Raw genomic sequence first — 14,138 nt, forward strand, 5'->3', positions numbered from 1 at the left:
TATATATATATATATATATATATATATATATATATATATATATATATATATATAAGAAATAAATAAACAATATTTTTATGACGCCAAATACAGAATCATAGTGCTAAACAATAAGCATGCTTTTTTCCATTTTTCATAATCTTAAGTGATTGTATTAAAGAGACAAGTTCGTACAGAAAGCCTTGTAAGGTGGAAGAGAATTGAACATTCTACTTTTGTGACTATAGAATATGCCCAGACAAAATGATATAGATCTATAAATTGCCTATACTTCTGTCTTCATGTTCAAAATGACTAAAACGTCTTTAACAGACAGCATTATATTTAGATTAGGTTAATTGGTTCAAAAAAAATTATTTGCAACCCGAATCAATTTGGTTCTTTATCCCCATTATACTTTAAAAGAAGTCGGTGGTCACAATTTTCTTTTAACGTGTAATTTTTTTACCCTCTAAATTTTTTACCCTTGGCAAAGAATAAATCCTTATTTGGGAAACCATGTCCATCCAACCATCATAATAAATGTATTTCTTCTCCCTGATCTCCTGAAACCTTTCCCATTCGTGGCTCTGACCATCCTGGCCAACGGGCCCTTGCTTCCCCTATATTATTCAGCTGCTTGACTGGGAGGAGCAGGCTGAAATTTATGTCATGGTGCTGGAGAGTTTCTCACCCTGTGAGGATTTGTTCAAGTTTGTATAGTGCCACGGTAGGAGACTGCATGTGCAGTGTCATGAGGCAGATTTATTGCTGATTTGAAATATGTTCTTTGATTGTAATACTGACCAACCGTTTTTTAGATTTTGGTCTTTCCCCATTCAAGTAGATAGGAGCTGCACTGGCATGAATGGAAATAGTCTCCCGAGAGCATTCCAAAGATGGCCGACAGTGGACTGACTTGCTAGAGAGACGGGCCACTTCTATTAAAAAGAATGGGAGCAATTGGAATGCCCAGCGGTCAATGGATGTAAAAGGAAGTCCTGCCTTACAGGTAAAAGAGCCAATCACCTTTCAGAGATAGATCTTGCCAGCAGCCATATCACCCTGCAGCTCTTGCCTGGTTGCCTACAATAGCTAAGCAGGGTTGAGCCTGGCCAGTACCTGGATGGGAGACCAGCTGGGGAAAACTAAGGTTGCTGCTGGAAGAGGTATTAGGGAGGCTAGCAGGGGGTGCTCACCCTGTGGTCTGTGTGGGTCCTAATTCCCCAGTATAGTGACAGGGACACTATACTGTAAAAAGGCACTGTCTTTCAGATGAGATTTTAAACTGATGTCTTGACTGTCTGTGGTCATTAAAAATCCCAGGACACTTCTTGTAAAGAGTAGGTGTGTAACCCTGATGTCCTGGCCAAATTCCCACCATTGGCCCTTCTCAATTATGGCCTCCTAATAATCCACATCCATTAATTGGCTCTATAAATCTCCTCTCTCCTCTCCACGAATAGCTGGTGTTTGGTGAGTGTACTAGTGCACTATGGCTGCTGTTGCATTATCCAGGTGAATGCTGCACACTGGTGGTGGTTGAGGAGATTCCCCCTATACTATGTAAAGTGCTTTGAGTGCCTAGAAAAGTGCTATATAAATGTAAGGAATCTATCATTCAAATCGAGAATGTGCATGTGCAGTAGCTAGACAGGCCAGCTCTTATAGTATTTAGATGACAGCCTTCGCGCTTCAGTGGCTGTGTCTCGTTTGGAAGGCTGCGTACTCCGGAGGTCACATTTGTCAGCTGCATACGTCATTGAGGCTGTCTCGTTTCAGAAAAGCGAGTAGAACACTTCGAATGCAACCTTCTTTCACGGGTATTCGGAGGATGCATGAGGTGTATCCTTCGTGGGCACTCACAACCCACAATTCATTGCTTCAACGGAAATGTCTATAAAAAAAATGACACCAATTTGCCCATAAACATGATGTTCAAACGCAAGGAATGTTAATTCCCAAGTTGAAGTACCTCAGTAGATGGGTGCAGATTATATAATATGTATAATTAATGAATAATATATTTATATATATATATATATATATATATATATATATATATATATATATATTAAATAAATATATATATATATATATATATATATATATATATATATATATAATTTAAAATATTTAAATTATATATTAACATATATATATATATATATATATATATATATATATATATATATATGTTAATATATAATTTAAATAAAGTATTAGATTAAAAGTACACCAGTAAAATCGATTTTCTTTTCTCTTTACATCATTATAACTCTCCTAAAATGTACCTCATACATTCCCTTCTAAAGGGACTTTGTTCCCTTCTCAAAGCGCTCGTGCTTGTTAAAGAGTTTGTTGTCATAGCAACCATGTTAAGTTCCGTTTCCGTTTGTCCTACGAAGGCCGTCTCATTTAAAGGAGACTTGTTTAAAGGAGGACGCCTCGTATACTGCAGCCTTCCAAACGAGACACAGCCATTCATTGGGGAGAGCGTAACGGCTGTAACGGTCAACTACCATGACAGTGTGCTGACGCTCTAAAAATTAACGGAGAGAGCCGTAAACTGACACATTCCGGTCGTAAAATCGTCCGTGACTTCTCTTATAAAACAGAAATTTTATCAAAGTAAACTCCACACATAGTTCTCTCCAAAAAAAATATTTAGTGTAAAACATGTTGAAGATTAGCGGACAGGCGGTTAATTCATTAAATGATGAGCTGTTTCCTCACATAAGCGGTTTATTCCGCGTTATGAAGCATCACCTCCTCAGACATCCATACAAAAAAGAACGGCCTCTTGTCTCCTCGCCAGTTTACCGTCATGTCTACGGAACGGACGCGTTACGCTAATCTAACCTTCTAGGCTTAAATATCAGAAGGGCTTTGAAATAGCGTTTTTAGCATAATCTGATGTAAACACACACACACATAAACAAATAATTATATTACTGTTGTCAGATTTTACTGCTGATTTGAAATATGTTCTTTGATCGTAATTTTGACGAACCGTTTTGGAGATTTCGGTCTTTCCCCATTCAAGTAGATAAGAGCTGTACCGCTTGTTTACATAGAAAAATAGTTGCCCAGCCTGCCCGGGAGCGTTCAATGATGGCCGCCGAGTGGACTGACTTGCCTTGAAAGGGACTTTAATAAAGATTGCTTGACGTAATCAGTCAACATCTCTACGTTACCCTTCGTCATCGTGCCGCCTTCTCGAAGTCACACAGCATCGGTAAGTACTGTTCCCTTATCAATATTAAAATGTCAAATAAATTAGTACTATGTGTTGTTGCTTTGTTCAGAGTGTATCGCTTTCCAGTATACCGGGGCTAATCATGTCTTTTTTGGCCATCAAAGCTGCCGTCAGAAGCCAAATCTAGAAGCTAGCACTAGCATGATTCGATGCAACCGCCAAAATATGAACGCTCTTATTTTCTGCAGTTTATGGTCACTTAAAACCAGAAAATGTCGTTGGTGCACTGTCATAAGAGTTGGAGAAAGTAATCACAGTTGTCATGTTTGTCTTTATGCGGTTCTAGCGCTGTCTACCAGCGTCTCTATTGTTGTGACTCACTTGGGTGACTGGGTGGAGGAGAACGGAACCCACTTTGCTGGGAAAGTTCACTTACCACAGGTCATAAGGATGAACGAGGATGATGCCTTGTTGGCCATAACAATGAGGGACCTGTTTATTGACATCATTTTCTATGAAGGTGAAATGGATGACGACAAAATCCAGGCTCCTTTTCACCTTTGAGAGAACAGAGGACATTAAGTTTCTCATGCAGGAAATATATGACAAAATAAATATTCGTGTCTTGCTTGCACAACCCTCACATTTAACAAACTAACTGATGCGGTAGATCTGGGTAAATATTGTTTTGTAAAAAAAAATTGTTTTGTCTTGTAGTTTTGTAAAAAAGTTTTGGGGTGGGGGGGGATGTGTTCATGAAACTTAATATACTAAAATTCAATGTTGTATCTTATACATTTTGTTCCTAGATTGAAGATTGATTTTTATGTTAGCTGTACATTTTGCTAATAAAGGTTAATAGAAATAAAATAAATACAGCAACATTTGAGGGCAGTGAAGTATGTGACTAATAAATTGGAAATTAAGTAACACTCCCAGTCTACTAATAAATGTTCCTGGAATGGTTGCCTTGCTACTAGTCTCAGCACACTTATCCTCTTGATTTTTTTCTTTAGTGTGACACGTGGCTGGTTTCAGACTACTGGACAGGTTACTTATTACCATTTGATTAAGACAGTGATTTGATTAAAATGTGGACTGAGTCCATCCAAAATTATATTCCATCTAAATTATATTCACAACTACACTGTTGTACATGCATTAATTTTTATTTTTGAGGTGGAGATCCCAAGTCCCCATTAGGTTAAATTTCGATCTGACGAAGGGCTTGCATTAACGTTAACAGCCGCTAGGTGGCGAAATGAGTGGCGCTTCACTAGATTCATAGAGGTGGAGCTAGACTAGGTCAAGAGAGGTGGAGCTTACGTGTAGCTCCTCCTCGCTGGGCGTCTAGCAAAGGGGAGCTAGACGTAAGTGCCACCCATTTGCTCTGCAGTGAGCACCACTTGACTTTTTTGACTCACTTTTTTGAAAAACCCAGACCACTAATGACTGTTGTGTGCCACTCCTTAGAATCATTTGAGTTGTAATATTTCATGCTGTAAGTGATGTTGCACCAGCTAGCTGCATTCTTTATTTGGTGCTATTTAAAGCTGTCTTCTTTACATGCAATGTAACATTTTTAGCCAGGATATTTATGCATTTAACAATGTGTCATATATTTGTAACAGGCAGTCAAGGTGTGAATGGGATGGCCAGTCAGTCAATGGAGGTTGTTGCGAAGGCTCTGGAGCAGCAGATGCTGCAGTCAGCGCGGATAGTGGAAGAGCAGCTGGATGCTAAACTGGACAGTTTGGAACGGATGGATGAAGATGACTTGGAACGACTCAAGGAGAAAAGGCTCGAGGCCCTTAAGAAAGCTCAGAAACAGAAGCAGGTGGGTATTATATTAAAAATGAAATAAAACGCTTTTAAGCACTCTAGTCTTAGTTTTGAAGTTTGTTGAACAGCTTCTTGTGGCATGAAAATTAGAAAATGTTTTTTTTCTGAGTTATCTTTAACTTGTGATCATTATAATGCATTGAAGCAGATCAGAGGTCCCACTAGTATGATGAGACTTTTTAATCTGTGATATGTTTCTATTCTCAGGAGTGGATATCTAAAGGACATGGAGAATACAGAGAGATTCCAAGTGAGAAAGATTTCTTTGCCGAGGTGAAAGAAAGCAAAAATGTGGTCTGCCATTTCTACAGAGATTCTACCTTCAGGTGCCCAAGTTTTTTACTTCTTCATTTACATTTACTCTTCACTCAGATATAAACACTGTTTAAACTATTTAAAGGAATAGTTCACCCAAAAATGAAAATTCTCTCATCATTTACTCACTCTCATGCCATCCCAGATGTGTATGACTTTCTTTTTTCTGCTGAACTCAAAGAGAAGAATATCTCAGCTCTCTTGGGCCTCACAATGCAAGTAAATGGTGACCAATATTGTATGCTGCTTTTGTGTGCTTTTTGGAGCTTAAAAAGTGATCCATGAAACTCCAGTGCTTAAATAATTTCTTCTGAAGTGATATAATAGGTGTGGGTGAGAAACGGATCAATATTTAAGTCCTTTTTTCCTATAAATTCTCCTCCCTACCCAGTAGGTGGAGATATATCAACAAAGAATGTGAATCGGCAAAAACTACAGAAGAATTTTTAGTGAAGAGAGCACTTAAGGGAGCTGGTGAAAGTGGACATTTATAGTAAAAATATATAGCTGCCATTATGTGCTTTTTGGAGCTTAAAGGTTTTGGTAACCATTCACTTGCATTGAATGGACTTCCTGAGCTGAGATATTCACTAGAAGAAAGTCAAACACGAAGGTGAGTAAGTGATGAGAATTTTCATTTTAGAGTGAATGATTCCTTTAAGGACAAATGTTTTATTTTTGTATTGTTCACATTACCTGCAAATCTCTGATGCTGTAATACACATCTTTTGTATGATAAAATAATTCATGAATGCAAACAACTTTTTTTAGTGTATGAAAAATTATTTCTCTAAAGATGCAAAATTTTAGACAAGCACTTGGGTGTTTTGGCTAAGAAACATCTGGAAGCAAAGTTCATCAAGCTGAATGTTGAGAAGGCTCCGTTCCTAACCGAGAGGTTGAGGATTAAAGTAATTCCAACACTGGCTCTGGTAAAGGATGGGAAGACTAAGGACTTTGTTGTGGGCTTCACTGATCTGGGCAACACAGATGAGTTCCCTACTGAAATGTTGGAGTGGAGACTAGGCTGCTCAGATATCATCAACTACAGGTAAATAACAGCATGGAAAAATGTTTTCAATGGAATATGAATGCTCTGTTGTCTTTTCATGAGACTCCACCAATGTTGAAGTGATAGTTCATCCCAAAATGAATCATTTACTCACCATCATGCATCCCAGATGTGTGTAACTTTCTTCTGCTCAACACAAGCGAAGATTTTTAGAAGAATATTTCAGCTCTGTATGTCCATACAATGCAAGTGAATGGCGACCAGAACTTTGAAGCTCCAAAAAAGCACATAAAGGCAGCATAAAAGTAATCCGTACAACTGAAGTGGTTTAATCCACGTCTAAAGAAGAGATATGATAGGGGCCTGGGTAGCTCAGCGAGTAAAGACACTGACTACCACCCCTGGAGTCACGAGTTCAAATCCAGGGCATGCCTGAGTGACTCCAGCCAGGTCTCCTAAGCAACCAAATTGGCCCGGTTGCTAGGGAGGGTAGAGTCACATGGGGTAACCTCCTCGTGGTAGCTATAATGTGGTTCTCACTCTCGGTGGGACGCGTGGTGAGTTGTGCGTTGATGCCGCGGAGAATAGCGTGAAGTCTCCATATGCGCTATGTAGTAACGCGCACAACAAGCCACGTGATAAGATGCATGGATTGACGGTCTCAGACGCGGAGGCAACTGAGATTCGTCCTCTGCCACCCGGATTGAGGCAAGTCACTATGCCACCACGAGGACTTAGAGCACATTGGGAATTGGGCATTCCAAACTGGGGAGAAAATCGAGAAAAAAAAGAGATATAATAGGTGTGGGTGAGAAACAGATCAATATTTAAGTCCTTTTATACTACAAATGTCAGCTTTCAAAAGCCCTACTAACCACTCTCTTCTCTCCTAAGAGTTCTTCTTTTGATTCGTATTCTTCATGCATATCGCCACCTACTGGCAGGGAGGAGAATTTACAGTAAAAAAAGAACATAAATATTGATCTGTTTCTCACCCACACATATCATATCGCTTCTGAAGACATGGATTTAACCACTGGAGTCCTATGGATTGCTTCAAAGTTCTGGCCACCATTCACTTGCATAGAACAGACCAACAGAGCTGATATTTTTCAACAAATCTTTTTTTGTTCAGCAGAACAGAAAGATCTGAGATGGCATGAGGGTGAGTAAATAATGAAAGAATTCCTTAACTGTATTTCTATACACTATACACAAACACTATTTCAACACACCATATTTGTATCCTTCTAGTGGGAATCTTTTGGAGCCCCCAGCAAGTGGGCAGAAGCAAGGGTCAAAGTTTACCAAGGTGGAGAAAAAGACCATCAGAGGCAAAGGTTATGACTCAGACTCTGATGAGGATTAGAGAATACAAACATTAAGCTCTGTCTATCTCAGGGCTTCCTACATAACAGTTCTGAGTCTTGTAAAACCACATTGTTGTCACTTGTTTTTTTGCAGCATCTATTTAATTTCTTTGTTTGATTAATGACTTAATACAGCCACCTGAAAAGGTGATAATTCATACATCTTAGTCTAAGTTTGATTTGTGGAATTAAACCTTTCTACAAAGAAGAATTCTGGTTAAAGTTCACTTTCTTTTGTTCTGATTTATTAACTAAAGAAGAGTGAGTTTCTTCCAGACAGATTGCATGGAAGCTTGTTTTACATAATGGTGCAAACATAAAAGTACAATTTTTGCCTCTGATGGACTGATGCTATGGACAGTGGGCATCAAACAAGTGCCAAGGAAGCAAGCTTCTGCATTCCAATATGAATTCCCACATCTTTCTCCCACTGATGTGAAAGAAAAAAGTCTGCAACCTTTCTTTTGTAGCAGTACTTGACTTATTAAAAAATATATAATTTTCAGCATGTGAAGCACTCTCTTCTGTTCTGGAATTGAAAACTGTTGGGTGTTCTTTTTCTGTCTTTATGACCATATCAATGATTTAAACACTAAATTACTTGAGTGACTTATGTTTTGAATAGCAACTCTTTGTACAAATTAAAAAGAATGTTTAGTTAATTGAAACCTTTATTAAACAAACAGCAAAGACAAACAACACAGACGGTAGGCCAAAAAAATCCTATGACTATGACTGGCTTTCTGGTCAAGTGGTTTAAGGAGATGTTTCACTACCAGCTCCCCTCTGCTAGTCACATATTTGTTAGCCATATCCTCCTACGCAGGTAGTCCATAAGGGAGCTTGAGGGGCTGAATCCTGCACACAAGGATATAATTTCCATAGGTAATAGTATGGTGTAAAATCAAGTTAATTTATATTAAAAAAAAAAGATGAAATGCAAATGCCATACTTCACAAGATGCTTAATTATTTTTAGCTGACTGTTTACAGAGAGGGTATTCTTGTGGATACGGAGTTCATGTGCCTAGTGACAATAAACAAGATTTACTAAATTATAAATATTAGTGTAGTATTATATTTCTCAAAGGTCAATGCAGGGAAACATAGACCACAGCCCACCTTCATAAGCCCCAAACTCTTTACAACTTTTCTTTCCCAATAGGGTCGTCACATTGTGCTTTTAACCCGTGTCACTATATGCAGTTTATGAGGCTGCTCTGGATCCCCACCATACTTATCATGTTCCTTTGATTGCTCTTCAAACACCTAAAAGGCAAAAAGAGGGTGTAATGTTAGTACTCTCATTAAATTGAATCGATAAATACGATACATGCATTTGAATCATCACATACCTGTGGAGGGATGTGGCTCCTACAATTTAGTGCGACATGCTCCATGCAGTGGACACAATGTGGCTTGTATCAGATTCTGCACTGAAAAAGTAAATATATGGGTCAATGATGTGATCCTAATGTTTTATTTTTTGCCTGAATCTATTAATTTATTCCAAAATACATAATAATAATAATAATATATATATATATATATATATATATATATATATATATATTATTATTATTATTATTATTATTATTATTATTTCTTAAAAGTAACCAGTGAAACAATTTTGTTTTAAAATATCATTAATTAATATTTGAAAAACTTTTGTCCATCAAATCAAAGTCAGGGTGAAACCGATATGTAGGTTGTCAAATAAAAGAGAGAAAGAGAAAACATAAAACAGCCCTTCAGACCTTCATGCTTTCGTGTAAAAAACAAAAGAAAAGAAAAGATGTTTCGACCTTTTTTTGTAAGGGCACAAGTAATAACCCTGAGAAAACTTCTTGATATTCTAAAGAATATGTTTTTTCTTGATATAAAGACTGTAATCTCAAGAAAAGTACTGTAATACCTTTTCCTTGATGGTTACACCACCTGACATTTTTTTTAAAGCCATTAAATCATTTTTATTAAAAAAGTGTTTTTAATGTAAACTACTCGCCTTTCACCTAGTCACCTTTTCTGAAGCTAATTTGCCCAAATTTTTTGATAAAAATGTTCCTAAAATTACTTTAAAAGGTTCCTTTTAGCTTAAATACTTTAAAGAGTACAACAACAACAAAAGCTTTAAATACAACAAACAAATCAACTGAATATATACATCTGGAACACCTGCTATGACTTTCTCTCCTTTTTCACCTCTCTTAAGTTTGCGTCCCTGAACGAAGAAAATGTTATACATTTATGAAACCAACATGGACACAAGTATAACATTTCTACGAACTCTGTACATGTATTTTTTAATCAGGTCAAAGGCCCGTATAACTCTGAGAACCAGAGAATCACTCCTAAAGGTTGATGGGTGAAATGTGGAATAATCTCACCTTCGTGACAGCGGAGGCAGCTGTTAAAAGAGCTCTATATAGTTCTGCCATGACCACACGCTTGACTTAAGGTAATTAGCTAGCAAGCGATTTTTTGTTCACTACTCCCCTAACTGGGAATTGGATCCAAGATGGCGTACTAGATGGCAGCATAGTTAACAACTAACAAAGTCCTAAAGTTTATTTTCGTGTTTTTAGACTTTCCAACGTAATATATTTCTCATCATCTAAATATGGCAGGCAGAGCAAAAAAATCTGAAGATGGTGAGTAGTAACAGAAACGAGCACGATTACGCCGACTTGATGGAGGTAGCTGTTGCTGCAAACAAGCGTCTTTTGGAGGAAACTGGTGCTGAGAATCTACCTGTTGCTCCCAGAAAAGTGCACGTCATGAAGAAAGTGCGTCCTGAGCAGGAGGAACAGATTTCTAATGCGGATATCCTCGAGGCTATTCACTCTATTGGAGGAATTAAAGTTGGAGGAGAACTGTAGTGTCATCTCTGAGGTTAAGGGGTAGCTGAAAGCTCACAAGCAGAAGGCAGCTGAAATTGATCTGGATCTTTCTGTTCTAAAACAGGAAAGTAAAGATCTGCAAGCGAAGGTAGGAGAACTGGATCGCTACAAAATGCGTCGGAACTTACGCATCAAAGGCTCTCCAGAGAAACAGAACGAGAACATCAGAGAAGAGGTGATTTCGCTGCTTTCAAAGATTGCTCCTGGAGTGCCCTGGGAAATGGAAGAAGCGGTTGACACGGTTCATCAAATTGGCAGAAAGGAAGGAAATCGCATGCGGCAGATCATCATTCAGTTTTCAAAGAGAATGTATAGAGTTTGGGTGTTGTCAAAGGGATCAACCGTGTGTAAAGAGGCAGGCATTCGTTTCGCGAAGGACTTACAGAGAAGCTAGAGAAGCGCTTTGGCCTCGCATTAAACAAGCACGTGCTGAAAGAAAAGTGGCGGTCTTTCGTGGGCCATTTGCTTTCATCGAGGGGAAGCAGATTTTTGCCTGATGATGGAATTTGAAAAATTGGGAATTGTGTTTATTTTTGAAGGCCTTTTTTGTTGTTGTTGTAACTGTTGCAGTTTCGTTCTTCTTATCTCGACTTCTTTGTAATAGCATAAGTAGTTTGTTCACTGTGAGTTCCGGTGAGTATGTTCTCTTTGAAGTCCCGTTTATCTTTTTGTTCGTTACATGCAACGGGACTAAAGGACATAGTAAAATGTAAAGGTATATTTATGTTTTGTGCAGGGCAGAAGTCACGCTTTGTTTTTTTGCAAGAGACTCACTCTACTGAAGAGGATGCTGCTTTTTGGAAAATGCAGTGGGGAGATATAATTTTGTTTAGTCCAGGCTCCAATTGGTCAGCAGGTGTCGCCATATGCCCTAACAACTGCCCTGGGAATGTTGTGACTTTTCAGTGTGATCTTAATGGGCATTGGCTTGCTGTGTTGGTTAATATTGAAGGTATTTTTCTTATTTTAGTGAATGTTTATGGTTATAATAGTAATGGACAAAACAAGATTTTATTTTCAAATACTACTGATGTTATCACACTTTTTGTTTTAAAAAAAAAATTCATACAAATGTTGTGCTAATTGGAGGTGATTTTAACTTGGCACCTGATGAATGGCTGGATAGATCTCCTTCTAGTTATACTAGTCACCATTTTAATAACATTATTCAGGATTCTGCAGGACAAACTGAGGTTTCAATTTCCAGTGCACCATTGACAGACCACTGTCTTATAGTAATAAATAACCCTAGAAAAGACTATTGGAAGTTTAATGCAGACCTTTTAAGGGATAAAGATTATTGCAAGGAAATAAGAAATTTGATTATTGAGATTAAGGATGACATCACCTTAACGTCTAATGGGAGTAAGTGGGAGTACTTTAAATTCAAAGCAAGGGTACTTTCAATTAAGTCTGCTAAACGAAAGAGTAGAAAACAGAAGCAGATGGAATTAAACTTAATACAAGAAATTAATGCCTGCTGTAATACACAGGAAATGTCTCCAGAAGATGATAAATTAAAGTATCTTGAAGCTAAACTAGGTCATTTGTATTTAATGAAACCACAGAAAGCTTTTGTAAGATCTTGTGCAAAATGGATAGAAGGGGAGAAGAATACGGCTTTTGTCGTTTAGAAAAGAGGAGACAGGAAAACAATGCAGTTCGTAGTTTAATTATTATTGATGAGGTAATCACAGACCCCAAATTAATATCTGAGGAAATATATATATTTATTCATCATCTTATTCGGACAAAAATAGTAATACATTTCTTGAAAAGATCAAAAATATTATCCCACAGATTGATACGGAATTTAGAGAAAGTTGTGAAGTAGACCTAAGAATGGAGGAACTGGATTCTGTTATTAAAGATATGGCTTTAGGAAAATCTCTGGGTCAGGATGGTTTGACCACCAATTTTTATAAATTCTTTTGGGAGGATATAAATGGTCTGCTGTTTGGAGCTTTAAAGGAATGTTTGGAATTTAAATCTCAACTTCCAACCATGAAACAGGGGTTGATTATTCTTATACCAAAGTCAGGTAAAGACAAGAGAATTATTGATAACCTCAGACCGATTACCCTTCTTAACGCTGATTATAAAATTCTCTCGTCTGTGTTTGCAAACAGATTAAAATTTAGCTTAAGTCAAGTTATAAGTGAAACTCAATCTGGTTTTATTAAAGGCAGGTTGATACACAACAATATTAGACTTATTTTGGATTTAATTGATTATAGACATCTGATTAAGGATGATGGTTTTGTTTTGTTTCTTGATTTCTACAAGGCTTTTGACACTGTAGAACATAAATGTATTTTACATGCACTGGAGCTTTTTGGTTTTGGAAACAAATGTATTAATATAATAGAGATGTTGTATGAAGACATAAATAGTTCAGTTTCACTTCTATGTGGGACTTCTAAGCTTTTTAACATTAATAGGGGTATTAGACGGGGATCCAACAAGTCCATATTTATTTATCTTAGTAGCTGAACTGTTAACAATTTATGTTAAAAATAGTAGAGATCAAGCCCTTGAATGTTTTAGGTAGTCATGTATTAATAAGTCAATTGGCAGACGATAATACTTTGTTTCTTAGTAATGCAGAGCAGATTCCAGTGGCCATTAATTTGGTGTTTCATTTTTTAAACGCTTCAGGCTTATGATTGAATTTAAAAAAGTGTGAGCTGATCGCAATTCATGATCATACAGATTCTCATTTGTTCAGTATTCCGTTAAAAAATGAATTAAAATATTTGGGAATTGTTATTACAAAAGATACTAAAATTAGAGAAAAACTGAATCTGGTCGACAATGTGAAAAAAAATTCAAAACAAATTAAACTTGTGGTTACAAAGGGATATTTCTATTTTTGGTAGAATTCTCATTCAGAAAACCGAAGCTCTTTCTAGGCTTATTTATCCAGCATACTCCAAGTATCACTGACAAGTGTATATAAGATATTAACCAACTTCAGTATAACTTTATTTGGGGAAAAAAAACACACCATTATATAAGAAAAGGAGATTTAGTGAAGCCAATAAGTGGGGGTGGGTTGAATATAATTGATTTCGATGTCATGAATGGGACTCTCAAATTGAAGTGGCTCCAAACTTTCCTTAGAAATGATCAGTCGGTTTGGTCTTGTTTTTCTTATAACATTTTTGAATTTTTTGGGGCCTTGATTTCCTTTTGAGGTGTGATTTTGAGCCTTCAGAATTAAAATGCAAACTATTGTCTTTTCATAGTCAGGTATTATTATATTGGAAGATGTTATACAAACACAATTTCTCCCCACGTAGTCGCTGTTTGTGGAATAATACAGTGCATCCGGAAAGTATTCACAGCGCTTCACTTTTTCCACATTTTGTTATGTTATGTTACAGCCTTATTCCAAAATGGATTAAATTCATTATTTTCCTCAAAATTCTACAAACAATACCCTATAATGACAACGTGAAAGAAGTTTTGTTTGAAATCTTTGCAAATTTATTAAAAAATAAATAAATAAAAAAAAAATCA

At 37.0% G+C, this 14,138-nt stretch overlaps 1 protein-coding gene and 1 long non-coding RNA gene across 4 annotated transcripts; one reads left to right on the forward strand and one right to left on the reverse strand.

The window, feature by feature from the left end:
• Positions 1 to 3,056: 3,056 nt before the first annotated feature.
• LOC127447942 (thioredoxin domain-containing protein 9-like) lies at positions 3,057 to 8,222 on the forward strand. The gene is made up of 5 exons (XM_051710183.1): positions 3,057 to 3,217; positions 4,810 to 5,015; positions 5,228 to 5,346; positions 6,132 to 6,386; positions 7,602 to 8,222. Exons 2-5 carry the CDS (start codon positions 4,830 to 4,832, stop codon positions 7,714 to 7,716), a joined length of 675 nt encoding a protein of 224 aa, XP_051566143.1. The 5' UTR covers positions 3,057 to 3,217; positions 4,810 to 4,829; the 3' UTR covers positions 7,717 to 8,222.
• A 129-nt stretch (positions 8,223 to 8,351) lies between these two features.
• LOC127447943 (uncharacterized) lies at positions 8,352 to 13,903 on the reverse strand. Of its 3 annotated transcripts, XR_007898437.1 has the most exons (4): positions 10,468 to 13,903; positions 9,072 to 9,152; positions 8,839 to 8,985; positions 8,352 to 8,743 (listed from the first exon to the last, which is right to left on the reverse strand). It is a non-coding gene; the product is annotated as an uncharacterized LOC127447943 (long non-coding RNA). The 3 variants fall into 3 exon arrangements; XR_007898438.1 differs by having other exon boundaries at positions 8,352 to 8,985; positions 10,745 to 13,903; XR_007898436.1 differs by having other exon boundaries at positions 8,352 to 8,985.
• Positions 13,904 to 14,138: the final 235 nt, after the last annotated feature.

Source organism: Myxocyprinus asiaticus, chromosome 11 (assembly GCF_019703515.2).
Source record: "Myxocyprinus asiaticus isolate MX2 ecotype Aquarium Trade chromosome 11, UBuf_Myxa_2, whole genome shotgun sequence".
Lineage (NCBI taxonomy): Eukaryota > Metazoa > Chordata > Actinopteri > Cypriniformes > Catostomidae > Myxocyprinus > Myxocyprinus asiaticus.